This window comes from Aspergillus fijiensis (assembly GCF_003184825.1).
Source record: "Aspergillus fijiensis CBS 313.89 unplaced genomic scaffold BO72scaffold_1, whole genome shotgun sequence".
NCBI lineage: Eukaryota > Fungi > Ascomycota > Eurotiomycetes > Eurotiales > Aspergillaceae > Aspergillus > Aspergillus fijiensis.
In genome coordinates, this window is record NW_024468977.1 from 955786 (window position 1) to 977543 (window position 21758).

At 53.6% G+C, this 21758-nt stretch overlaps 7 protein-coding genes across 7 annotated transcripts; 4 read left to right on the top strand and 3 right to left on the bottom strand.

Annotated features, from left to right (window-relative positions):
- Positions 1–645: 645 nt before the first annotated feature.
- BO72DRAFT_366267 (Zn(II)2Cys6 transcription factor) lies at positions 646–1985 on the bottom strand (the record flags this gene model as incomplete). The annotated part of the gene is made up of 3 exons (XM_040940778.1): positions 646–1218; positions 1278–1758; positions 1834–1985. 3 exons carry the CDS (start codon positions 1983–1985, stop codon positions 646–648), a joined length of 1206 nt encoding a protein of 401 aa, XP_040806807.1.
- A 358-nt stretch (positions 1986–2343) lies between these two features.
- Positions 2344–3726, top strand: BO72DRAFT_443666 (NmrA-like family protein). The gene is made up of 2 exons (XM_040943629.1): positions 2344–3600; positions 3664–3726. Exon 1 carries the CDS (start codon positions 2493–2495, stop codon positions 3525–3527), a length of 1035 nt encoding a protein of 344 aa, XP_040806808.1. The 5' UTR covers positions 2344–2492; the 3' UTR covers positions 3528–3600; positions 3664–3726.
- Positions 3727–3988: 262 nt separating this feature from the next.
- Positions 3989–4780, top strand: BO72DRAFT_523582 (GNAT family N-acetyltransferase; the record flags this gene model as incomplete). The annotated part of the gene is made up of 1 exon (XM_040949788.1): positions 3989–4780. Exon 1 carries the CDS (start codon positions 4262–4264, stop codon positions 4778–4780), a length of 519 nt encoding a protein of 172 aa, XP_040806809.1. The 5' UTR covers positions 3989–4261.
- A 55-nt stretch (positions 4781–4835) lies between these two features.
- BO72DRAFT_394226 (chitinase) lies at positions 4836–6848 on the bottom strand. Its single transcript, XM_040941962.1, has 4 exons — positions 6279–6848; positions 6159–6222; positions 6074–6107; positions 4836–6017 (listed from the first exon to the last, which is right to left on the bottom strand). The coding sequence occupies exons 1-4, from the start codon at positions 6621–6623 to the stop codon at positions 4967–4969; spliced, it is 1494 nt and encodes a 497-aa protein (XP_040806810.1). The 5' UTR covers positions 6624–6848; the 3' UTR covers positions 4836–4966.
- Positions 6849–7733: 885 nt separating this feature from the next.
- BO72DRAFT_10753 (glycosyltransferase family 69 protein) lies at positions 7734–9572 on the top strand. Its single transcript, XM_040938919.1, has one exon. It carries the CDS (start codon positions 8070–8072, stop codon positions 9399–9401), a length of 1332 nt encoding a protein of 443 aa, XP_040806811.1. The 5' UTR covers positions 7734–8069; the 3' UTR covers positions 9402–9572.
- A 7308-nt stretch (positions 9573–16880) lies between these two features.
- On the bottom strand, positions 16881–19638 carry BO72DRAFT_419159 (Zn(II)2Cys6 transcription factor; the record flags this gene model as incomplete). The annotated part of the gene is made up of 3 exons (XM_040942654.1): positions 19502–19638; positions 18842–19436; positions 16881–18791 (listed from the first exon to the last, which is right to left on the bottom strand). Exons 1-3 carry the CDS (start codon positions 19546–19548, stop codon positions 16881–16883), a joined length of 2553 nt encoding a protein of 850 aa, XP_040806812.1. The 5' UTR covers positions 19549–19638.
- Positions 19639–20185: 547 nt separating this feature from the next.
- On the top strand, positions 20186–21483 carry BO72DRAFT_473966 (MCT family MFS transporter; the record flags this gene model as incomplete). The annotated part of the gene is made up of 2 exons (XM_040947228.1): positions 20186–20464; positions 20524–21483. 2 exons carry the CDS (start codon positions 20186–20188, stop codon positions 21481–21483), a joined length of 1239 nt encoding a protein of 412 aa, XP_040806813.1.
- Positions 21484–21758: the final 275 nt, after the last annotated feature.

Sequence of the window (21758 nt, forward strand, 5' to 3'; positions counted from 1 at the left end):
TAAGCTGAGGACTCAAATGATGGCTTATATTAGGGTGGCATACATATCAACAGCACAATGGCTATGATGTAAGTGTCTTCAAAGTCCTCGTTTCGGAGCAGAAGGGTTTTCTGCTGCTTGGTTGAAAGCTGATGTCCATTGGGTTCTGGTGTCCGCTACAGCAATTAGGTTGCGCAGGGTGAGCAGCATGCTACCGACGGCACAGATTAACGCTGCAGTGAAACTTACTTGTTCTTTATTGTCATATTGTCACCTGAGGAAGCTCATGATCGTCCAATTTCCTGCCAAGGGAGGTAGTCGTTCCATCAGAGCCCCAGTTTGTCGAGGCTGCCAAGAGTCAATGGGTCTCCTGATTAAAGTGTCAGGGGTGCCGATCTCGGGGATATCAATTAGCGTATAGCCTCAGGCAGGATGACTGTGGGGCCTGAGGCGGAGCCCATTTATCAGGTATCTAGGTTATCCAACAATTCCCATCATAACAACGCTGATATGAGTTGAATATCATGGAAATGTAGGTCAAGAGACAAACGCCTTCCTCTATGCTACCTCCTCCATACCAGTGTCGATATTCTTGACATTAATTAGGGTATATCGTCGAACTCGTGGTCAAATGATCCAAGTCACTCAGCTGGATATCAAACCAAATCAACCGTCGAGCATCTCCAGAACATCAGCAGAATTCGAGATCCACTCCACCTCCATTGTGTCATGTGGGCTATGGCGAAAAACGTCTTCGGTCGCAACAGAGAGCCATTCTGCTTTGCCCACCGCATTCCACAACGGGGTATTCCGTGGCCAGGGAAATTGCAGATCGCGTACTTGAAGGATCCCGCTTGCTGGCTCTGCCATGTCCGCAACGTCCCGACTACTAGTCTGTCTGTTTGCACCGCTGAAAGCTCTGCAAACTTTGAACAGCGTCAAGTTGAATCGTTTGACCTCCTCGATGCTCACCCACACATAGGTCGCTGGGTCATCCTGGCAATAACGATTGAGGATGTTAGGATAATACAGCAGGCCCAGCTTCTTGCAACTCGCGACCAGCCTCTCCAGCAGGTCGCGGTCAGGGGGTGCAAGGGAAGGCTTGAGGTCCGGGCCAAGCACTTCACCGCCCTGGGACAGCCCAGCGAAGATTATGTGGAGCAAGATGGCCTGGTATGTCGGGATGGGCCACGAACAAGCACTGCATCCGTCCTCTAAGCTCGAGGCATCCCATACCGCCTACGAAATTTCCCATCAGTCGAATGCACTTCTAGTGCAGGAGGTTCTGAGTCACATACTGTCTGTTCGCGAATGGCGGAGTCAAAGACCTGGTGCAGATCCATTGCTTTGGACTGTGTGTCCTTCTCCCGACTCAGCCACAGACCTATGACGACCATAGATTGCACCAGCAAGGGCGTCTCATACTCGCTGAACGAACCCCGGTGAATGAAGGGCCAGTGAGGGTGAAACAGCTTGAAATACAGACTGAGATAGTGATTCTCCTTTGCGGAGCGGTTCGCCTTGGGTCGGGGGGATAGCGATCGCAACGGCATGGACTGCGGGCCCGACGCGCGCTTGGAGTTGTCACCAGGCTGTGCGTCAGTCTGTCCGTGGTGGTCAAGCGAACAGGAAATCCCACGATGCAGGCAGTTGCTACATGGTGGCCCGCCGCGGCACCGGATCTTCAGATTTCGACACAGTGCGCAGGCGTGTTTGGTGGGAGGTTCCGCCGGTTCTTTGGTGACATGCACCTTTTGCATGTGTCGCCGGAGTGTATCACTATCGTTCTCAGCGTTGACTCTTTTCATTGACTAGATACATGGGAGGGAGTATAGTAGGCAAGTCACTTCTTACCGCCGGCTAAATGTCTGAGCACAAACCGAGCACTGCGGAAGCTGACGGCGGGTATGTTGCGCCTCATGACGATGGCGATGCTCCCTCCGTTGGTAGCTCGAGCTGCAGCCTGGAAATCGACACTTGTATGTTTTGGAAGGACTCGAAAGCATCGTGCTGATTTGTCAGATATTCCAGGACTTATGAAAGCTAATCAATGGCATTATTGGCTCGAGACTACACCGTAAAGGTGAGCGTAGGGACAAGCAGACGTTTCCATAAGGTTTTGGTGGCTTACCCCTGATAAGATTAACAATGAATAGCTTAGTAAGGTGTCTTGAAGGAATTAAGTTAGATGATGAGACAATTCTGTCTTATGGTCAAAGACACATGTTCATGGATTTGGCACGCCACTTCCGAGGGCCCCACTCTGTCCGGAGTGCCCACCCCGCGCGGGCATCGGCATGCCCACCTTGCTCGGAGTGCCCGCCTGGATCACTCAGCTTGGTATACGGCGATAGGTATTGTGCTCTTAGATGTATATTGTGAAATGTCGGTATCTGAAGTTCTTTGTTTTTTCGTTGAAATGAATCGACAAGATGATTACCTGCACAATTTCTAATCACCAGACCACAACCCAGCTATAAGTACTGCACTGGTCGCTGGCCTTCGTTGCCGCAATGTCCATCATTCAACTGCATTCTATCCCGCAAACGAAGCAAACTACATCTTCCCCACCTCTTCATAACCAAACAATGGCCCCCTCAATCCTCATCGCCGGCGCGACCGGCAACACCGGCCGGAACGTCGTCAAAACCCTATCCCAACTGCTAGCAACGACCGACACCCTCCCCCACCACCGCATCCTGGCCCTCACCCGCTCCCCCCAGAGCGCGATCGCGCAGCAGCTCGCCCAGCTACCCGGCGTGGAGGTCCTCGAGCAGAACTGGGTCGAGCTGACCCCATCCTGGCTCCAAGAACACGGCGTGGACCGCGCGTTCCTCGCATCGCACAACCAACCCCACCAATTCGCCGAGGAATCGAGCTTCCACGTCGCCGCCCTGCGCGCCGGGGTCCGGTACGTGGTGCGCATCTCCACGACGGCCGCGAACGTCCGCCCGGACTGCGACGCCCACTACGCCCGGGCCCACTGGGCCATCGAGGACCTCCTGCGCGCCCCGGAATTCCACGGCCTGCAGTGGACCTCCCTCCAGCCGAACATCTTTGCCGGGCTGTGGCTTGCCTCCGCCGCGGAGTTCATCCAGCAGGCCCGTCGGAACGGCAAGCAGGGGACGCTGCGGCTGATGGCCTCCGAGACGGCGCCGGTGGGCATCGTCGATCCCGAGGAGGTGGGCGCCCTGGCGGCGCACCTGTTGGTCCAGGCGGACCCGGCGGTGCACAACCGGGCCCGGTATGTGGTCAACGGGCCTGCGGATGTCTCCGGGCGGGAGATCGTGCGGATGGTGGGTGAGCGGATCGGGGCGCCGGTGGAGAGGGTCTGCTATGAGGACTTGTCGGGTCTCGAGGCGTACCTCGAGCGAGAGTTTATGGGGGCTCCGCAGTCTTCGCGGAATGTGATCGGGTCTGTCAAGCACGCGCTCAGGACGGCGTGGGAGGGGAAGTGTGCTGCTTCTACGACAAGCCGGGAGGTGCTGGAGATCGCGGCGCCGACGCGGACACCGGTCCAGACTCTGGACGATTTGCTGAGGGAGTAGAGGGAGAAATCGCTGTATATCGGTGGTGGTGGATCGCATACATTTTCCTCACCTTAGTGTCGAATGGCCTTGTCTGCTCATTTGATTAATTGGAAGTACTGTACAGCGCAGCTTGGTAGTGGTTGGGAGGTCAAACCCATGCTATCAACAACTCCGCTAGGAATCCAAGTATGAATTTAATTTTCTGAAAACAATCACGTAGAACCTCTAGCATGGCCGAAGTACTCGAGTAGAAACATGATCATTCTTGTCGGCGGGGACATGACATGTTAGCGCCCTCGGCAAACCGAGCGGACACTGCAGACCTGACCGCCTACCTAGTACTTCCTACACTCAGCAGCAAGCTTAGCGGTTGATGGAAAATAAAAACGGATTCTGTATTGATTCGATGAGTAATTAAATCTCTCCAGAGCATCAAGGTAAGACTAGTGATGATATGGCGAAAAGAACAAGCAAAAAAAGTTCAACAGGCATTCCAATTGATCCCCATCCTTTCAAAGCACTACAATACGCAAGCGGATAGGAGCCCCCTCGTAAGCCAAAGATTTTAGCATCAGCACAACAACACCGACTAAGAGATTTCAGAAAAAAGAAACACACCACTATACTCCGAATCCCACAACTTACCCATACAACCACCAACCTCGGGCAACCCCAATCCACATCCACTAAACAATCAATCCCTACCATCCAAACAACTCACATCCTCCATCCTCCCTCCGACAAGAAAAAAAATGCCCTGGCGCCCCCTCCACCCCACCGACCTCCCCGCCCTAACAACCATCGCCAACCAGATCCACCAATCCCTCCCGGAGCGCCCGGAGATCTTCGCCGAGCGCATCCGCCTCTTCCCGCAAGGCTGCTGGGCCCTTGAAGCCGGGGACGACGGCCAACTGGTCGGCTACGCGATCTCGCACCCGATCCGCGCGGGCCAGCCGCCGGCGCTGGACACGCTGCTGGGGCGGATCGCGCCGGACGCGGACCAGTATTACATCCACGATGTGGCGGTCCTCCCCAGGGTGCGCGGACGGGGGCTTGCGGCGGAGGGGGTGCGGCGGCTGCTGGAGGTAGCGGGGCGGTACAGGTATCAGACTACGGGGTTGGTGTCGGTTTATGGCACGGAGGGGTTTTGGGGACGGTTTGGGTTCCGGGTTGTGGAGGTGGGGGAGGAGTTGAGGGGGAAGGTGGCGGGGTATGGCGGGGAGGCGGTTTTTCTTGTTAGGAGGAATGGGGGAGTAGAGGGATTTGTTTGATGTGATGTGTGATGTGTGATGTGGGATTATTGTCTATGTGTATTATTGTGTGGTTGTTTAATTTGGGCTCTATTGGTGTATTGCTGGACATGTTGCAAGCTTGTAGGATTCACTATTCAATGTACACAGATCTGCGTCACTCGACACGCCGTTCACATCAGTCGATAGCTCGCTCGTGCCGAACAATTACTCAAACCCCCTCTTCAGATTCTCAAACCGACTCAACGGATAGTTTAGCGTATTCGGGCTCCGATCCAGATCCCCCGACCGCATGAACTCGTTCACCGTCGTCCGGATCAAGCTCCGCTCATGTCCGACGGGATGATCCCCGCTCAACTCCCACCACATGGCGCCCCCCAGCCCCCTCCGCTTGATGTACTCGACCTTCATCGCCGCCACCTGCGGCGTATCGTAACTGACCACCTTTCGCTCCCCGGGCGCATGACTCCAACTCGCCAACAGATTGCTGTCCACAAACTCCTGATGTCCCGCCGGCGGCAGGGCTTTGTAATCCCACACGCCATTCTCCCACGACCCCTCTCCGACCCCCTGGAACGGCCGCCCGGGACCCTCCGTGTTCTCAAATGCGCGCCCATACAACGGCATTCCAAAGATGATCTTGTTCGGATGCACCCCCTGCGAGACGTACGCGTGCACCGCGCGATCCGCACTGAACGGGGTCAACCGCTCGTGGCCCGGTGGCGCGGGGAAGACATTCGCCTGGTGGCCCGCGTGTGCGTCCCAGCTACCCGCGAAGTCGTAGCACATCAGATTCCAGAAGTCGAGGTAGGGGTCCATGTCGCGGATGCGGAGCTTGGAGAAGTGGGTGGGGCCGCAGGGGGCGGCGATGGTCAGGAGCAGCCGCGAGGGGAGGCGGAGATGGGCCGCGTAGCGGTCGAGCTCGCGGCGGGTCTCCTGCAGCAACAGCACGAAGTTGGCGGCTTGCTGCGGATCCGCCGGATATTCCCAGTCGATGTCGATGCCGTCAAACCCCAAGTCGGCGAGGAGGTGCACGGCGCTCCGGGCGAAGGTTTGGCGGCCCTCGGGCGTGGAGGCCGGTTGGGCGAAGTTGGCGCTGTAGGTCCAGCCGCCGATCGATAGGAGGGTCTTGAGGTGGCGGTGCTGCTTCTTGAGGAGGAAGAGCTGTTTAATGCAGCCGTAGGCGTTGGTGTTGGGTTCGTCCCAGCTGTCGCTGGGGTAGTGCTTTTCGAGGTCGGAGTAGGTGTCTGTTAGAAATCTGGGGGGAAAGGTATTAGATCTAAGAAGAGAAAGACAGAATATTGGTGGTTGTACACTTCACCCGTGGGTCGGATGTTTGCGAAGGAATCTGATGTTTGTTAGTGGGTGTGTAGCTCCTGTTACGTTTTGGGCTTCATACATAGGATGTGTGTGATATACTCGGCTGGAATGTCTTGAGGTTGGTAGTTACGACCATAGACACCCTGCGGACAGGTTAGATAATATGTCGACAAGTCACTCTAAAACGGCTAAAACATACCCAATTGGTGAAGTATGCAACTGTCTTGTAGGCGGGCCCCTGCGGAACGCCAGGAGCGGGTGGCGGAACCATCTGCGGGGGAATCGGAGGAGGAGCACGTGTTATGTTGTAGCTTGGGGCCGGAGCTGAAGGACTCCCTAGATCACGAGAAGCCGGATCTGCGGCCTGAGCTGGCGGCTCATTTCTAGGAGCTTGACCCGAAGGGATCTGCAGCTCCTGGCCTGGATAGATGAGATCCGGGTTGGTGAGTTGCGGGTTGGCGGCTTTGAGGGCATCTAGAGTGACGCCATGATCTTGAGCGATTTTCCACAAGGTATCTCCGCTAGCAATGGTGTAGGTAGACATTTTGCTGGAAGTTCAATTGATATTTGGGAAAGGTAGGATAGTTGGAGAAGGAAAGAGATAGAGAATGACGATGAGGCGGAAGAAAGACCGGACGGCGGTTCAGGCACCAACTGCACTCAACCTTAATTCTTTATTTATCGAGGGGTTAGCTCAATGAGGCTTAGCCCGAGGTCATGTCCCGCTTGCCTCTTACAGTAAGGTCGTGGCTTTTCTACCTCAGGCGGGAATTACTGCCCCGTTGCCTCAGTCCTCGTCATAGGATCTGATTCTCAGCCACCTGGTCATAAATAGTAGTTAGTGGTGACTGCAGTGATCATTCATCACTATCTCGGCTATAATCGTGTGGAGCGGCTGATCATTCGATCGCCAGCAACCGCCTTTTGTGAATTTGTTGGCGGTAGCAGGATTGACTGTCTGTAATGATGGCTTTGACATGTAATGCTGACCGATTGGCAACAAAGATGAGAGCTCTCATCACCCCTGTACCTTGCATGGAGACATCCAATGCTGCAATTGCGGAACCGACGCAGCCCCTCCTGCTCCTGAATGCTGAGGATGGTGTACCAGCCCCTGGCCCCCACCTTATATTACATCCGATGCGGTAGTATTTCGGGGTTGACAGATACTACGTATGTCTCAGATTACGGCCCCTCAATTCCAGCTTGGCTTTGGATTGTAGACTTTGATGTGTACAAACAGCGGTCGGATGGGCGGTGCACTGAGGACGACCGGGGCGGGCTGAGAAACAGATGTCTTGGCAATGGGCAAGTCTAGCAGATGATTATTCTGTATCGCTCGCAGAGAGATCAGAAAAGTTCACATGGGACGCAGTGGATTGAGTGAAAAGCACGCAAGCACGCAAGCATACAAGCATTCAAGCAAGGAGTTGTTGAGCATTGCAAAAAGCCGGGAGATCCGATGATCCATCGACTAGTCCTATTCGGACCATCACGTGTCGGCAATCCGCCCGAGAGTTCATTTGACAGTTTCAGAGTTTGAGATCATTGGAATTCCACACTCTTCGGGAGATAATCTCAATCTCAAGGATTGCCTTTACCGAGTCATCTTGATCCACCTGTTCCCCCCTAATGATGACGCCCCCATCACCTCATTTTGGCTGGCATCAAATGGTGCCGCTGATCCAGTCGCAGTGATTGGCTTCCCTGCCAGTTAGGCAGCTGCGCAAATCAGGAATGGCAAAAGGCCCACGCGTACCATCACCGGAGGGTTCCACCACTAAGGCTGACTGCGTGCGTGCGCCATGAGGAGAAGAAATCATCCCAGCGACCAGTTTCTTCGGGGTTTTTCCCTCCTTTGTCCACTTCTCCTCTATTTATCTTATCCGGTCCCTCCTCCATAATGCAGAACTTTCTCTCTTCTCGCACGGCTTGATTTTTGCCTCCCAACAATCTTCCCTCCCACCCTATATGCATTCTTCCAGTTGAGATGAACCTCCACCAGGTGCAATGGCACCTTGCTCGAGCGGCCATGCTGATGGCCGCTCTGTGCCTCGTCCTCTACCTCTACGCAAACCGCAATGGCGCCTCTACGGCCAATGACGGCCTGGTGGTCGACGATGTCAAAGCCGTGGTTCCTGCCCTCTCCGCCTGCGACGATTTCGACCCCGCCACCGTATCGCTTGACCTCCACGGTACCTTGAACGCCAAAGCCCCAATCAATGGCAGCGCAGTCGACGACTTTGTGTGCTCGATAGTGAAGCACAACATGAAACAAACCGCCCATCTCGATTGTCCTCTCAACATCAGCCTCCGTTATGATAGCCTCCGCGTGCAACCGAGCTGGGGTAGCGCCAACCCCAAGGTCAAATACTTCTTCGCCCTCGACCTATACCAAGCCGCCCACATTCTTATGCCCCTGATGGGCGCGATTCTGGATACCATGCGTTTCATTGGGCCTCAGTACTGTGCTCTCTCCATCGTCGAAGGTCGATCCACCGATGGCACGTACGATATTCTTGTCGCTCTGGAACGCGAGCTCGCTGCGATGGGCGTGCGATACTTTCTGGGAACAAACGATCTGAACCCCAAGGCGGAGGGCGAGGATCGCATCAAGGACCTGGCCATTCTGCGCAATCAAGCGATTGCCCCGCTGGTCGCTGCCGGCACGGGCAAGTTCAGCCCGTACGCCGCCGATACGCTGATTGTCTTCGTTAACGATATCGTCCTGTGCACGGAGGACCTTCTTGAGCTGATCTACCAACATCAGAATCAAGATGCGCAGATGACCTGCGCATTCGACTGGAACGCGGGCGGTGGCTCCTTCTACGACTCCTGGGTGTCCCGTTCGATGTCTGGTAACCTCTTCTTTGAGATTACCCACGACGCGCGGTACTGGATCGCCAAGGATATGTTCTTTGATGACAACTACAATGCGGAGCGCTATGGGCGAGGTCTCCCCGTGCAGGTCTACTCATGCTGGGGCGGCATGGTGACCCTCAACGCGGCGCCGTTTGTGCAGAAATCCGTCACGTTCCGCAGCTCCGAACCAGGCGAGTGCTACATGGGGGAGCCCATGACGCTGGCCAAGGACCTCTGGAGAGCGGGCTTGGGCAAGATTCAGGCTGTGTCCAGCATCAATGTCGCCTACGAGTACAAGTCGGCCCGCGAGGCCAAGGAGACCTACAAATATGTGCACCAGATCATTCGACGGGAGAAGTACACGAAGGGGCCGGAACTGATCGAGTGGCAGCCGGAGCCACCGCCGCGGGTCAAGTGCATGCCCTGGTTCAATAACCAATATTGGGTCGACCCGATGTAAATAGTATCTGTGATACCAAGCGTATATATCTTTTTTCTGCATGTTCAGCTCCGTGTGATTTTTACGGCCACAACCAGGGCTTGCTACTGGCGCAGTAATGAACTTTGTGCTAGTTGCTGCTCTGAATTATAGAATTATATACAAGAAATCTGACTTTACCTTGCTTGTTCATTCAATTTAGCAGTACGTGGTTAATTCAAAGAGCAATAGGATGGGAGGGGTAATGTAGTTCGTTTCCCGTATGCGTTGAAAAAGAGAAGGCGGATATATGTCTGACCTTGTAGATCGCGTTGATGAGTTAGTAGTTGCCATCTGATCACAGCTTCTCTTATCTGCTTCTACGACACGTTCGTATTGCAGACTTTAGGGAATACTCAGCAAGGCCAAAGGCACGATTCACAACATCTACTAGTCGACATTTCTTTATAGAAATTGCCTTCCAAATGGAGAACCCCATTCAATGAGACTATATGGTGAATAAGCAAGGCATTATTTCAAGTAGTCTCAAATGATCAACCAGACAGTCACTTTGAGCACCAACTCTTCACCCACAGTCTGAGAACAATACACTGTCTCTGTAGCTCTTGTTCTCCAACCCATCCCATTCACCTTCCCATTCATACCAGGCCCATTCACAGTACTCTCTCTGAGCTGGTTCCGGTCTTGAATCAGTACTTCTTCTTTTAAGGTCAAGGCTCCTCTTCCTACTTCCTTCTTTCTTCCGCCGTCCACCTTCCACCGTCTCCCTTTCAACCAAGCTACCGTGGCCCAGTATCAGGACCTATACAGTCCAAGTCCAGGATTCCCGTTCCCAGTCAGTCTTCTTATCCACCACCCTTCCTATTTCCTTACATACACTAGTATCCAGACACACGTCTTACCCAAGACTCTACTGATGGGATTTATTCCATCGTTTATCTCGGGATTCGAGTATTGATTTCAAGATTCGCTCAACATACTCCATTCATGAAAGAGATGCCCTGAGTCCTGGTCAAGAAGGATTTGCTCCTCGACCATCTCAACAGTTAGATATGGGTGCTCATCTATCTGATAGGCGACTTTCAACTTGTGTCAACATCACTCGCTTGTTTAAGCTATTCCAATGTCTTGGCAAATTATCAGGAAAGTTCGTTCACGAGACATCGGTTAAGAGGCCTCTACAGGTTTCCACCATAGTTTTGGAGACAATCTGAGGCAGCCTGAAACGGTCAGAGCGAATGCGGAACAGTCCAGTGCAATGTCATATGAATGAGCGGGCGCTAACAGAGGAATGGTAACGTGGCAATGGCTATCTTAACTTTGTCACAGATGACCGCAAGACAGATTATTGGCGTCCCTATGTAGGACGATCGGAAAATCCTAAGACTCGGATTCTGCAGCACCTTGTGGCTATCATTAAGAGAGACGACAGTACGCTGCACTATCACATAGTGGCGTAAGGGGATGGACACCGCGCGACCAACTTCATTAAACTATGGACTCTATTCTGGCCAGATCATTTCAGTTATCATATTCCAATGGTATTTGCGAACACCCTGGAGATGTATAGAGGCTAACTCTATATAACAGAAAATCACGAGCGAAAGAAGAAAGGCAGGGGCTTATGCAAGGGGCTACAGCCCAACTCAAGCGCCGGGGCACGGTCGGAATTGTTATCGATGCACTGGAAAAGGCTGTGGTCCCAGCAGCGAGAACTGTTCTCGATGCGCCATGTCTACCTCGTAAGGAAATACTCGCCTTATCGCCTATAACTGATAGGCACTGGAAAAGAGTACATACATTGACATTGTGACCAATGATTCGGATGGCAATCAGCATGCTTTCTATAATGACTCGGGAACAGGAACCGCACACGAGGGCAGATGTGGAGTATGGGGTCGATACATGACCCATAAAGCAGGCCTGTATACATCCAAGAATGCCCTTGCTACCGCCCAAAGGACCGTCGCCGTCGCCAAGCAAAAGACCGCAGTCTTCCAGAATTAGGCATTTGGAGAATAAGCATTGGCAGTGCTATAGAAAGCGAAGCGTGCAAGTTCTGTTCTTATCTTTCTCCTCCCTCTTTTTCTTTCCTGTCTTTTTCTCTTTCTTCTCTTCCCATATCCCGATCTCCAAAAACGACACTGCTCTGAGTTATCCCGGTCTATGTACTCACTCATCTAATAAAACTTCGCAGGTGTTTTCTACGGCGAAGCGACACACGGAGTCTTAGATCAGTAAAGCTAACCTTGCTCTCTTGGCCCCAGCTAATCTTAGTATCTAAACCTTGCCAGGTCATCCCATCCACTCCTATCTAATCTCTGCAGATAATCATCTTCTCCTATATACTCTACTGCAGTGTAAGTTTTCCTCTTCCTCTCCATCCCCTCCTATACTCTGCCTAGTCTGTCCTGTCTATAACCCTGTGCTCATAGCTTTGGTTTTGCTTTGCCAGGAATAATAATATTTTTCTCCAACACCCATGCTAGTCGCCCTTTCGCGCCCTTCTGCCCATGGCAATCCACCACTCAGCCTTCCCTCCTGATTGTGGCCAACTTGAACCAACAGCTTGCTGACATTTTTGGGCTCCACTGGCCTTTTGACAATGCCGACGTTGAAGATGCTATCTCTAGTACTGGCACCACTGGCATCCTGGTAGAGATTACCTAGATGGTAACCTATTTCTATGCGAATGCTTTAGAGCGTACAGTCTCAAATATCCTTGACACCTGCACATATATTCTTGATCTAGTCGTCGAGTTTATCCGCCTTCGCCTCCCTCGGCCTAATCACTGCAGGGGTAAAGTCTACATTCCGCTTGACACCAGGGGGGATATCTGCTGTTGCTTTTGATACCAGGACCACTTTGTTCATCCGCCGCCAAAAAGTATCGACCGTCGTCTGAATGCCCAGTGGCCCTATGCTATGTCCAGATTTCGGCTCACAAGCACAAGATAACCTACCCGGGTGGACCCGCGTGACTCTGGGTTCCTAGCTAAGGTAGGCACTGTCTACCTAGTATCGCCAGCTGTACACACATTGTCGTCGATGGTGACAGTCAAGAATCGGGGGAGAAAGGCCGTTTAATGTTCCTCTCCCCAGGTACCATTCCCGCAGGGTCTAGATAAGCTATAGTCACTCCAAGGATACCGCACGCAGACTAAGTGAGTGCATAACCCCGAAGAATTGAGGGCTTGTACTTGACATAGAGTGAAGCCAAAAGAAGTTCGAGGTTATGGCTCTTATGGAGTTGGCAGGATGCTCTGATACGGCAAGACAGTGTCAAGAAGTCGCGGAACCATTCCGTGATTCTCGATCGAAAATCCCGAGGCACTGACGATCCGGGACATTTCAATCTCTGTTCGAAGAGATTTGAGAAACGAAGAATCCAAATGGGAGAAACCATTTACAAATCTCCAATTTTGCCAAGATACTGTTCAGTGCAACATTATGTTCGATCTTTTGATCATCTTGCCGTCATATGGTTAGGATATTGCGAACCTACACAGCCTACACAACCTACACAACCTACACAGATCGCTCCCAGCTGTATGGCCCTATATCCCAGCGTCTACCATAATGGATAACTCTAACGAATCAGAACCCGCAAGTCCAAACGTGAACACGAACTACTACAGGAACAACGAGCAAGATAGCTAAGAACGATAAGAAAGCCAATACTTATCAGCGCGACTAAGGGAAAGGTCCAGGTGCGTCAGATGCCATGGAAGTGATTTGGCTTAGAATGACACCAAAGTCTCAAAGTATCGCGGTCCGACAGCGTCCGTATCTACTAAAAATCTTTAGAAGATCGATAAGTTAGTTCAGATTGATACACGCGTCTCACCTACTAGCCAAACTCGTAATATTCTGACTGAGCGCCACGGGACAATCAACCAAGCGAGCGAGAGATCGCTAGATATAACATTCCGCAACCAAGCCCCTTAGGTACCCAGATCTCACTCTACCTGTTCAAAAGGCGACAAAGGCCCCGAAGAGAGCGAAACACAAGACACGTGACCGACACCTATCAAGCCAGAACCATCACCTACAGACAACCAACGTTGGCCTCTACCAGGCACCAGATAGCGACGCCTGGGAACTTCTGCCTATCTGCAAGCTATCAACCGGAGATCGAAAAAAAAGCGTCCCCCAGCAGACTTCGACCAGCAAGGGAACTTGCCCATCCAGACGGTCTACACCATCTTTTAGACAGCCAGCACCACCGTCTACCAAGACGAACGAGAACTTCTGAGCTGACCATTTACGGCATGGGAAGAGCTAATCGAAACACATAGTGCGAGATCCTTTCTTCCCCAAAGACCAGAAGAATCAGGGGCTTATGATACTGTCCACGATTCGGAATCGCTAAATTGTTGCGTCCTGATTGGATGTTGCGAGATGACAATGAGCCTCAGGTCAATAGATCGATAATGGAAGACGAGGCAAGTGATGAGGAGGCATTTTTTGATTGGTCCTCTTCGCCACCTAGTCCCAAGCGACGAGAGGTAGAGGAAGCGGAAATCGAGTCCCTACAGCCGGATGATGAGCAGTACGATTCGAAAATCAAGCTCCCACATTCCGCAACATGGCCACAAAAGAATTAGATTGCAGACGCTCGCCTATGCTAGTCGCTTGACACAATAGTCGATGTACTACTTTCTTTGCTTTCGAAGGAGCGACTACAAAGATGAGTTTAGGATCCGTGGCTGTTGCAGCCACCATGACTCTCCACCGTGGCCTTTGGAAGTCTGGACTCACAGTTCTGATCGGAGATACAGACATTGGCTGCTAGTGGCCGGGATGCATAAGTAAGCAGGAACTTTGCAATGATTAAGCCTCGCTCAAGACAACTTCTCTCACCCGCGAACTCAACTTTATGACGCCACCTTTTGTCCTTAGGGTTGCCGGGCACAAAATCTTCGGCATGGTCACAGAAGCATCATATTTTGGGGTCACTATCACGAAGTCAAATGCTGCGCCCCAGCTCAGGCCAGGTAAGCCTAGCTCAAGCTGAAGAGAGTCACATTCTGCACGGCTGAGGTATTTCAGGGCAGGGAGCGGCCGGTGGTCATTGTGGACCTAGTGATCACCAACAATCCGGGCTTTGTATTAGACCCCACGCGCCTGAAAGTCAGCACCAGCTGTGCGCAGTGTGGGATGTTTATCCTAGCCTGCATCAATGTGAAACTGCATATAGGTGCTACCGTTTGCAAACTCAATCGAGGCAGCTTTTTTTATCTGAGACTTGCACAACGACAATGACCGCGATAAAAAGCTATCACAGTGAGCAAAATACATCCCGAGTTCGCTGAGGACAATGATCTTTCCTTGTATCCCGGAGTTAGTAGTTCTCGTTCTGAGAGCTCGATAAGCCGGCTTTCCTCTTGGCAGACTAAGTCTTTTCGGGACTTTGTTCTAGGTCTCCCGTCGAATGATATGCAGCACTTGGATCCCACCCTGTCGGGCTCTTGCTGTTTTGGAGCACACTGGCGGGATGTTCAATGCGGAATAGAGCTATATCCTTATCGAACTCTTTAAAGCAGTGATGCAAATGGAGCACGATCTTCTCGGTCTTCTCTTTCGATCTCTCATCTCCAGCGTCATTACAATCATCATACAGTTGCGATGATTGCCTAGGTCCACATTTTCACTATACTCATCAAGTATTACCCGCATAATCACCGCGGGAAGTTTTGCAGCCCTAGCCGACACGGTCAGAAAGCTATCATAGTGGCAAGGACTGTTATCCAGAACCATGAGCCAATATGCGCTCTTTCTGGCTACCGATACTAAGCTCAAAGGGCTTACAGGGTAAATTGAAGAAACTACCGGATTTCGGTAGGGGCTCACTCCATCCGTGAAGCTTGGAAGCCATCGAGATTCCTCATCGGTGGGCACATGGTCTATGATCCTGTGGTCTGATGTACAACTCGATGCTGATCCTTTCTTGCCGTACCAAGCCCTTGATGGTTCGTCCGGTTGTAACCTATACAAGTAACAAATGGGAGCGATATCGCTCACAACCGCTCAGGAAGCCATTGACGCTTCCGCTGCAAGTGGTCGAACCCTGGATCTGAACGAGTTCATGGCACACGTGAGCTAGGACCACACAGGCAGAAGGGAACCGGGGCGCTATCTCAAATTCTTCTATTCTTTCTAATGCGGTTTTTGGCTCAAGGGTTCTTGTTTCAGTGAAGGCCAGAAGTGACGGGCGAGACTAAGCTACCGTTTCTTATGGAGTACGCCCCAGAGCGCGCGTTCTGCCGATGTTCCACCTTTACGGAACTGATGGCAAGTCTGTCAGGCAAAATACCCGACGTCCTTCCGGCCGTGACTTCTTTACTGGCTGACAAACAAGGATGGAGAACTTGGCTTCATGTTATCACAACACACCTCCGCTTTCACCGTGCAGAAGGTCTACTCGACGTGTCACTTTCATGCTTGAAACCGGGAGATGAAGCCGGGAGAAAACCACTTTGATACGTGGGAGAGATGGTCAGTGCTGGTGGGAGGAGGTAGCTTAAAGCACGATATCACGTCAATTCACGGAGAAATATCGGCCTGTTGTCACACCTCGAGTACGCAGAGAATAGGCAGGACGTGGTCCTGGAAAGGATGAGATCGATTCTGACTCGTTTGTCCCCCCCCCCCCAATCCATTCTTTGGGCCGCATTGTCAATGTCTCCGTACATCTGGTCTCCTTTCCTTGCTCTTCCACGACGGAAGATTTCTAATTCCTATAATACGGAATTTCGGTATGGATGCGATGGCATGACTACTACGCTCACTGTGAATCCGATACCGACACCCTCCAGTACAGCAATGAAATAATCCGACATCCGCCACTAATTCCATACCAGTCGCTGCTCAAATTGGGGCAGACGTTGGGAAACGATGAGGTTGGGGTTCTTGAAGCCTGATTTAGAGGAATATACGAAGACGACTTTGCCTGAATTATGAATTACAGAATTTCAGAAAGGAGGAGGGTCATGCGAAGCTGGCTGTTGTGAAGCCTCCCCAACAAGACTATAGAAACTTTTTCTCCTAATCAACAGGGCTCGTTGCTCTCTCTCTCTCTCTCTCTCTCTCTCTCTAGTCAATCATATTGTTTTTTTGTTCTTTCCTGGAGGGATTGGACTGATAATACAGCTGGGAGTCAAATTGGAAGCCGGCTAGGAATTGTAGATAGAGCCCTCTCGTAATTCTCATCTATCGTGGGATCGTGCCGAGCTTTGACATAGCTGAAGTAGAACAATGCCTACGTTGATCTGCCATTGCCTAACAGCAGAGAGATGCACACTGTACACTGAGTAGAGACTCTGCAGTATATATACAAATCTTCAAGACCTTAACCTAAGCCTCACCTAGTGCATAAAAAGGAAATAAAACAGACTACCACAAAAACGACCCCTGCGCAACCCCCTCATCCACCATCCACCCGCCCAACCCCTCCAAATCCAACCCGAACATAGCATCAGACGTCTACCAACCAACGAATCAGTAACCAGAAACCAACCCCTTCTCCCTCAAAAGAAACACAAGGGCACAGCGGAGGGTAAAGCGAAAACTCACCAAAAGATCCAAGTCCCAATCCCCCATCGACCGCGCCCCCTCCCCCTCCCCCACCCCCACTCTCCCAGCCTCAGATTCCCCAACAACCAAATGCCCCGTGTCCTCCCCCCGCGTATTCCCTCCAGCACCACCACCACCACCCCCCTCAAGCGAGCGAGAATCCCCCCCAAGAACCTCCCCCAAAACGCCCAACGCCTCCTCCACCGCCCGCTCCGCCGCGTGCACCAACCACCCCCCCAGCTCCGCATCTGGCACGCGCCGCAGCACCGCCTCGACCTGCGCCTCGACCAGCGCCTGCAGCAGGTATCCCTTCATGTTGGTCTCGCCGCTGCGCAGACCCCGGCGGAGCCAGGGCTTGGCCTCGCGGGTGATGGTCAGGAGGTCGTGGCGGATGGGTTGGTGGGGGTAGCCATGCGACAATGGCCCGGCGGCAGCGGCGAAGGACGCAGGAGCGGCGGAGCAGGCCTCGCGCAGCTGGGCGCGCAGCTCGAAGGCGGCGAGGTTGTAGGCTTGCATTGTGGTTTGCGTGTAGGGGCTGGAGGTGTTGGTTATGTATCTTGATAGGAGTTCGGAGTCGAGGTTGGGGGTATGGGTATGGGTATGAGCATGGGTTAAAGAGGGGGAAGGGGAAGGGGTGGTGGCTGTGACGGGGTGGATGATGGCTGATGAGGGCCAGGCGGTGCACCAGACGCGGAGGGCGGTTTCGGTGAGGACTTTGCGGGTGTAGGCGTAGGTTTTTGGGTCGTGGAGGGCCGGGATGAAGTAGGGGATGTGGAGGGCGATGAAGTGGTGGTTGATTTGGAAGTCGAGGAGATGCAGGGTGAACGGGGAGGGGGTGCGGGTCAGGGGTAGGGGTTTGTTGGCGGTGAGGGTGTGGAGGGTGTGGCACGTTTCTTGGTACGCCGTGCGCAGGTCCGCGTCGAGTCGGAGGGTGTCCTCGTAGGTGAGCTTCGTGCTGAGGTTGTTGAGGGCTTGCGTGATGGCTAGGCGCGCGGGGAAGGTCTTGCGGTACGCGATGGCGATGGAGGTCTGCGTGAATGTGTTGTCGGGCTGTGGGGGTGGGGGGTTGTCGGTGTCGGTGTCGTTGCTGGCTGTAGTGGTGGTGTTGGTGAGCTGGTCGTCGTCGTAGTTGCTGGGAGGCAGGGTGTCGAAGTCCTCCACGGAGAGGAGCGGCGGCCCGCCGGAGAGCATGCTCGACGCGACGGAGAGTTCGAGGACGGTGTTCCAGAGCCGGCGGCGCATCTCGGAGGCGAATAGGGTGCGCTTGGGGAGGTGGTTCGGGTCGCGGTGCAGGCCGATGTGCATCGCCATGCGCAGGAGTGAGCCCGCCGGGATCCAGGTCAGGGTGCCGCCGATGCCTGTGGCTTCGCGCGCCAGAAGAACGAGGAGGTTGAGCTGGAGGAACTGCATGCTGAGGTGGGCTTTGTACTCTGGCTTCGCGAGCCAGGTCAGCGCCTCGTAGACCCAGGCCATCGCCGACGGACGGAGCGTGAAGTGTTCGTCGTAGGTGGCCGCTCCGATGGCAAGGACCAGCTTGAGCTGGATCACGAACGCAGGGTCCGGCGTGCTCTGGGCTGCCCAGAGAGCATCGTAGTCGCGACGGAAGGTAGGAATGTGCAGGATGCGGTGGATGGCTTCGCTGGTGCGCAGGTAGCAGTCCACCAGCTGGTCAGCAACTTCTCTCCGGGGCAGTGGAGTGGCGGTCACTACAGGCCAGGAAGGTGTGCGTCTATCCTTGATGATCTTGCCGATGGCTTTACATTTCTGGACCTTGGTGAACGCCTGACTACCTTGGTCTCGCGCATGGGTTTCCAGGATTTGGAAGAGGCTCCAGAACTAGAATAGCATTAGGCAGAGGTCTAGATGAAATGAACGGGGCCACCTACCTCCGTCGCCATGCCGTTGATCCAGAAGCTCTGGCCGAATAGCCGCGACTTGTGCATGATACTACGAGTGATAGCTACGGCCGAGCTAGCAGCGTCTTTTTCATGCTGCAAATGGAACAGCCCAGTCATCGTGGAGCCTGCGGTTACGACCTCCGGGATTGGAGCCACTGGAGGCGGCTGGACCGCAGGCTTGGCTACGGTCTCAGCCAGTCGCTGTTCCAGCTGTCGGACCCTGTCTTTGAGGGCCTCCACATTCGGGTCCGACTGGGGACTGGCGACAGTCGAGGCTTTGGTTGAGGCGGTGGTATGTGCAGCGGAGTGGAGACTGGGCACAGAGGATTCCGTGCGGCTGGTGTGTGGTATCCCACCATTGGGGATTGTATATGGGGCTGTGTGACCGGTATGCGATGCACTCTCAGTGGGTATCGCATACGGGGCTGGTCTGGTGGGCGTGACGCCAAACGCCGGCTGCGAAGGCCGAGAAACGTCGGAATTATCATACTCGCAGGTAGCCTGATTCCCGGAGCGAGTACAGTGGCTACATGGCGCTTGACGATCACATTTGATCTTGCGGCGTCTGCACAGAGAGCACGAGCTGATGTGTTTGGATTGTCAGCGCGGGGTTAGGGAGACGAGGGGAATTCTCCGAGGGTAGCCTACACCGCTGGTCTTCGGCGTCGGCGGGCGGGTCCTATCATGCTGATCATCCGGAGGATCTAGATAAGAAGGGAGAGCTGTTGAGAGACAAGTGAAATGACAGATGTCCAAGAAAACAATGAAGGTGGTGGTTACAGCGGTGCACGGAGCTGTCAGAGTCATGCAGCGGGGATTGACACTCGGAGACAGCCAAATCCCCCAATCGCCGTCGGCGGAGATAGCGGGTCATGTGATCGTGTATGGCAAGGACGATAATGTGCGGCCCCAACAGCGATGTTTAACTTGTAGAACGTGGAATTTCTCTATCTCTACAACTGTGGGCTTTGATAAAAGTGCTTAATCACGTCTAGTCCCCTGTCAAGGACCCGATTCAGCGCTTAAGCTGGGTAGCTGCTGTAAAGGCCGACGACAAGCAATATATGCCATGGTGCTGCTCTTGCGCTGTGGGTTCAAGTGGACGCCCATTCTCCGACCGACAACCGAGTCCGCCCCGTCAGCCCTACGAGTATCTCCGCGCAAACTGGAAGCAAATTGTACTGTCCAAGTCATATATAAGGTAGTGAGAGCCATGGTATTGTCTTACCTGATGCGTCACACTACAAGACCTAAGATCAGCCTTTGTTCACTTAACACAATTGTGCCACTCGAGTTCGCATCATGGGTCACACCGAATCCGCTGCAGCTTCTATGTCGGATGTGGAGAAAGCCGCGCCCACACCTGCGGAGCACGAGGCAGCCCCCGACGGCGGGAGCCAGGCCTGGCTCGTTGCGGCCGGAGGCGCGTGCATCATGTTCTCCTGTCTGGGGTTTGCGAACTCGTTTGGCGTGTTCCAAGAATACTACGAGGCCAATCAGCTGCGCGTTGAGTCGTCCAGCAAGATCTCCTGGATCGGGTCGCTATGTACATTCCTACAGTTCGCAGCCGGTGGACTAGGGGGTCCATTGTTCGATCGCTATGGCACGTGGGTGAGTGCTCTCCGATGCCCATTCCATTGGAAGTGCCCATCAACTCACTTGAAATATAGGTCATCCGTCCGGCGGCAGTCGTCTACATCTTCGCCATGATGATGACCAGTCTCTGCTCGGAATACTGGCAGTTCATGCTGGCGCAGGGCGTCCTTCTCGGCACGGCAATGGCCTTCCTCCAGCTGCCGGCTTTCGCCGCCGTGTCACAGTACTTTGACAAGAAGAAAGCCGCGGCCCTCGGGCTGATCGTGTCCGGCTCATCGATTGGGGGCGTGGTCTTCCCGATTGCGCTGTCCAAGATGCTGAACAGCTCGTCGCTCGGGTTTGGTTGGTCGGTGCGAGTGATGGGGTTCGTGGTCATACCCCTGATGGCGTTCGCGTGTACAGTGGTCAAGCCTCGCCTGCCCCCGCGCACGACCTCATTCTTCATCCCGGAGGCCTTCACGCAAGCCCGGTTCGATCTCATCATCGCCGCCTTCTTCTTCATGTTCATTGGGCTGTTCACCCCGCTGTTCTATCTCCCCACCTATGCAGTGACCCGGGGCATGGACGCCACGCTGGCCTCGTACTTACTGGCGATTCTCAACGCCGCGTCCACGTTCGGACGCATCATCCCCGGGATTCTCGCGGATAAATACGGGCGGTTGAACATGTTCGCCCTGGGAGGGATCGCCACGGGGGTGATCGGCCTCTGTATGACCAAGGCGGAATCCACGGCCGGGTTGGTGGTATACGCGGTGTTTATCGGGTTCGTATCGGGTACCATCGTCTCGGGAGCAAGCGCGGCATTCACACTCTGCATGAAGGACGCCCGGGAAAGCGGGACGTATATGGGAATGGGCATCGCTACCAGCTCCGTCGCCGCCTTGATCGGGCCCCCCGTGATTGGAGCACTGTTCGATCATTACGGAGGGTTCCTGCAGGCGTCCATTTTCAGCGGCGTTCTGTCTTTGGTGGGCGGCTGCATTGCCTTTGCTGCGAAGGCTACCACACCAGTGGGTCTGCTGGGACGAGTATAGCTCTCCTGGAGTGCAGATTTTGGATAGGTTTGCGTGTTGTGATGTGTTTGGCAGTCGTGACACAAGGGATGGAGCTGGCTTCATACATTGATTCGGGCGGCTTGCTGGTATTGAGTGAGGCTGACTTGTGGCACGTCCTGGTGTACTTTTAGATATCTATAATCCCAGATCATTTTCAATTCTGCTTCTCGTGCATTTTTGCCCTTAATCCACGCCATTTGCGACTTAAGAAAAAGGTGACCATTCAATGGGCGAGGTGCATCGCTAGGGCCCGA

Bases quoted from the DNA above. Each gene is read 5' to 3' on its own strand.
- BO72DRAFT_443666 (XM_040943629.1), top strand. From the start codon at position 2,493: ATGTCCATCATTCAACTGCATTCTATCCCGCAAACGAAGCAAACTACA.
- BO72DRAFT_394226 (XM_040941962.1), bottom strand. From the start codon at position 6,623: ATGTCTACCTACACCATTGCTAGCGGAGATACCTTGTGGAAAATCGCT. The intron at 6,223-6,278 runs GTATGTTTTAGC...ACCTGTCCGCAG, and splicing joins TTGCATACTTCACCAATTGG to GGTGTCTATGGTCGTAACTA. The intron at 6,018-6,073 runs GTACAACCACCA...CTTTCCCCCCAG, and splicing joins ATCCGACCCACGGGTGAAGT to ATTTCTAACAGACACCTACT.
- BO72DRAFT_10753 (XM_040938919.1), top strand. From the start codon at position 8,070: ATGAACCTCCACCAGGTGCAATGGCACCTTGCTCGAGCGGCCATGCTG.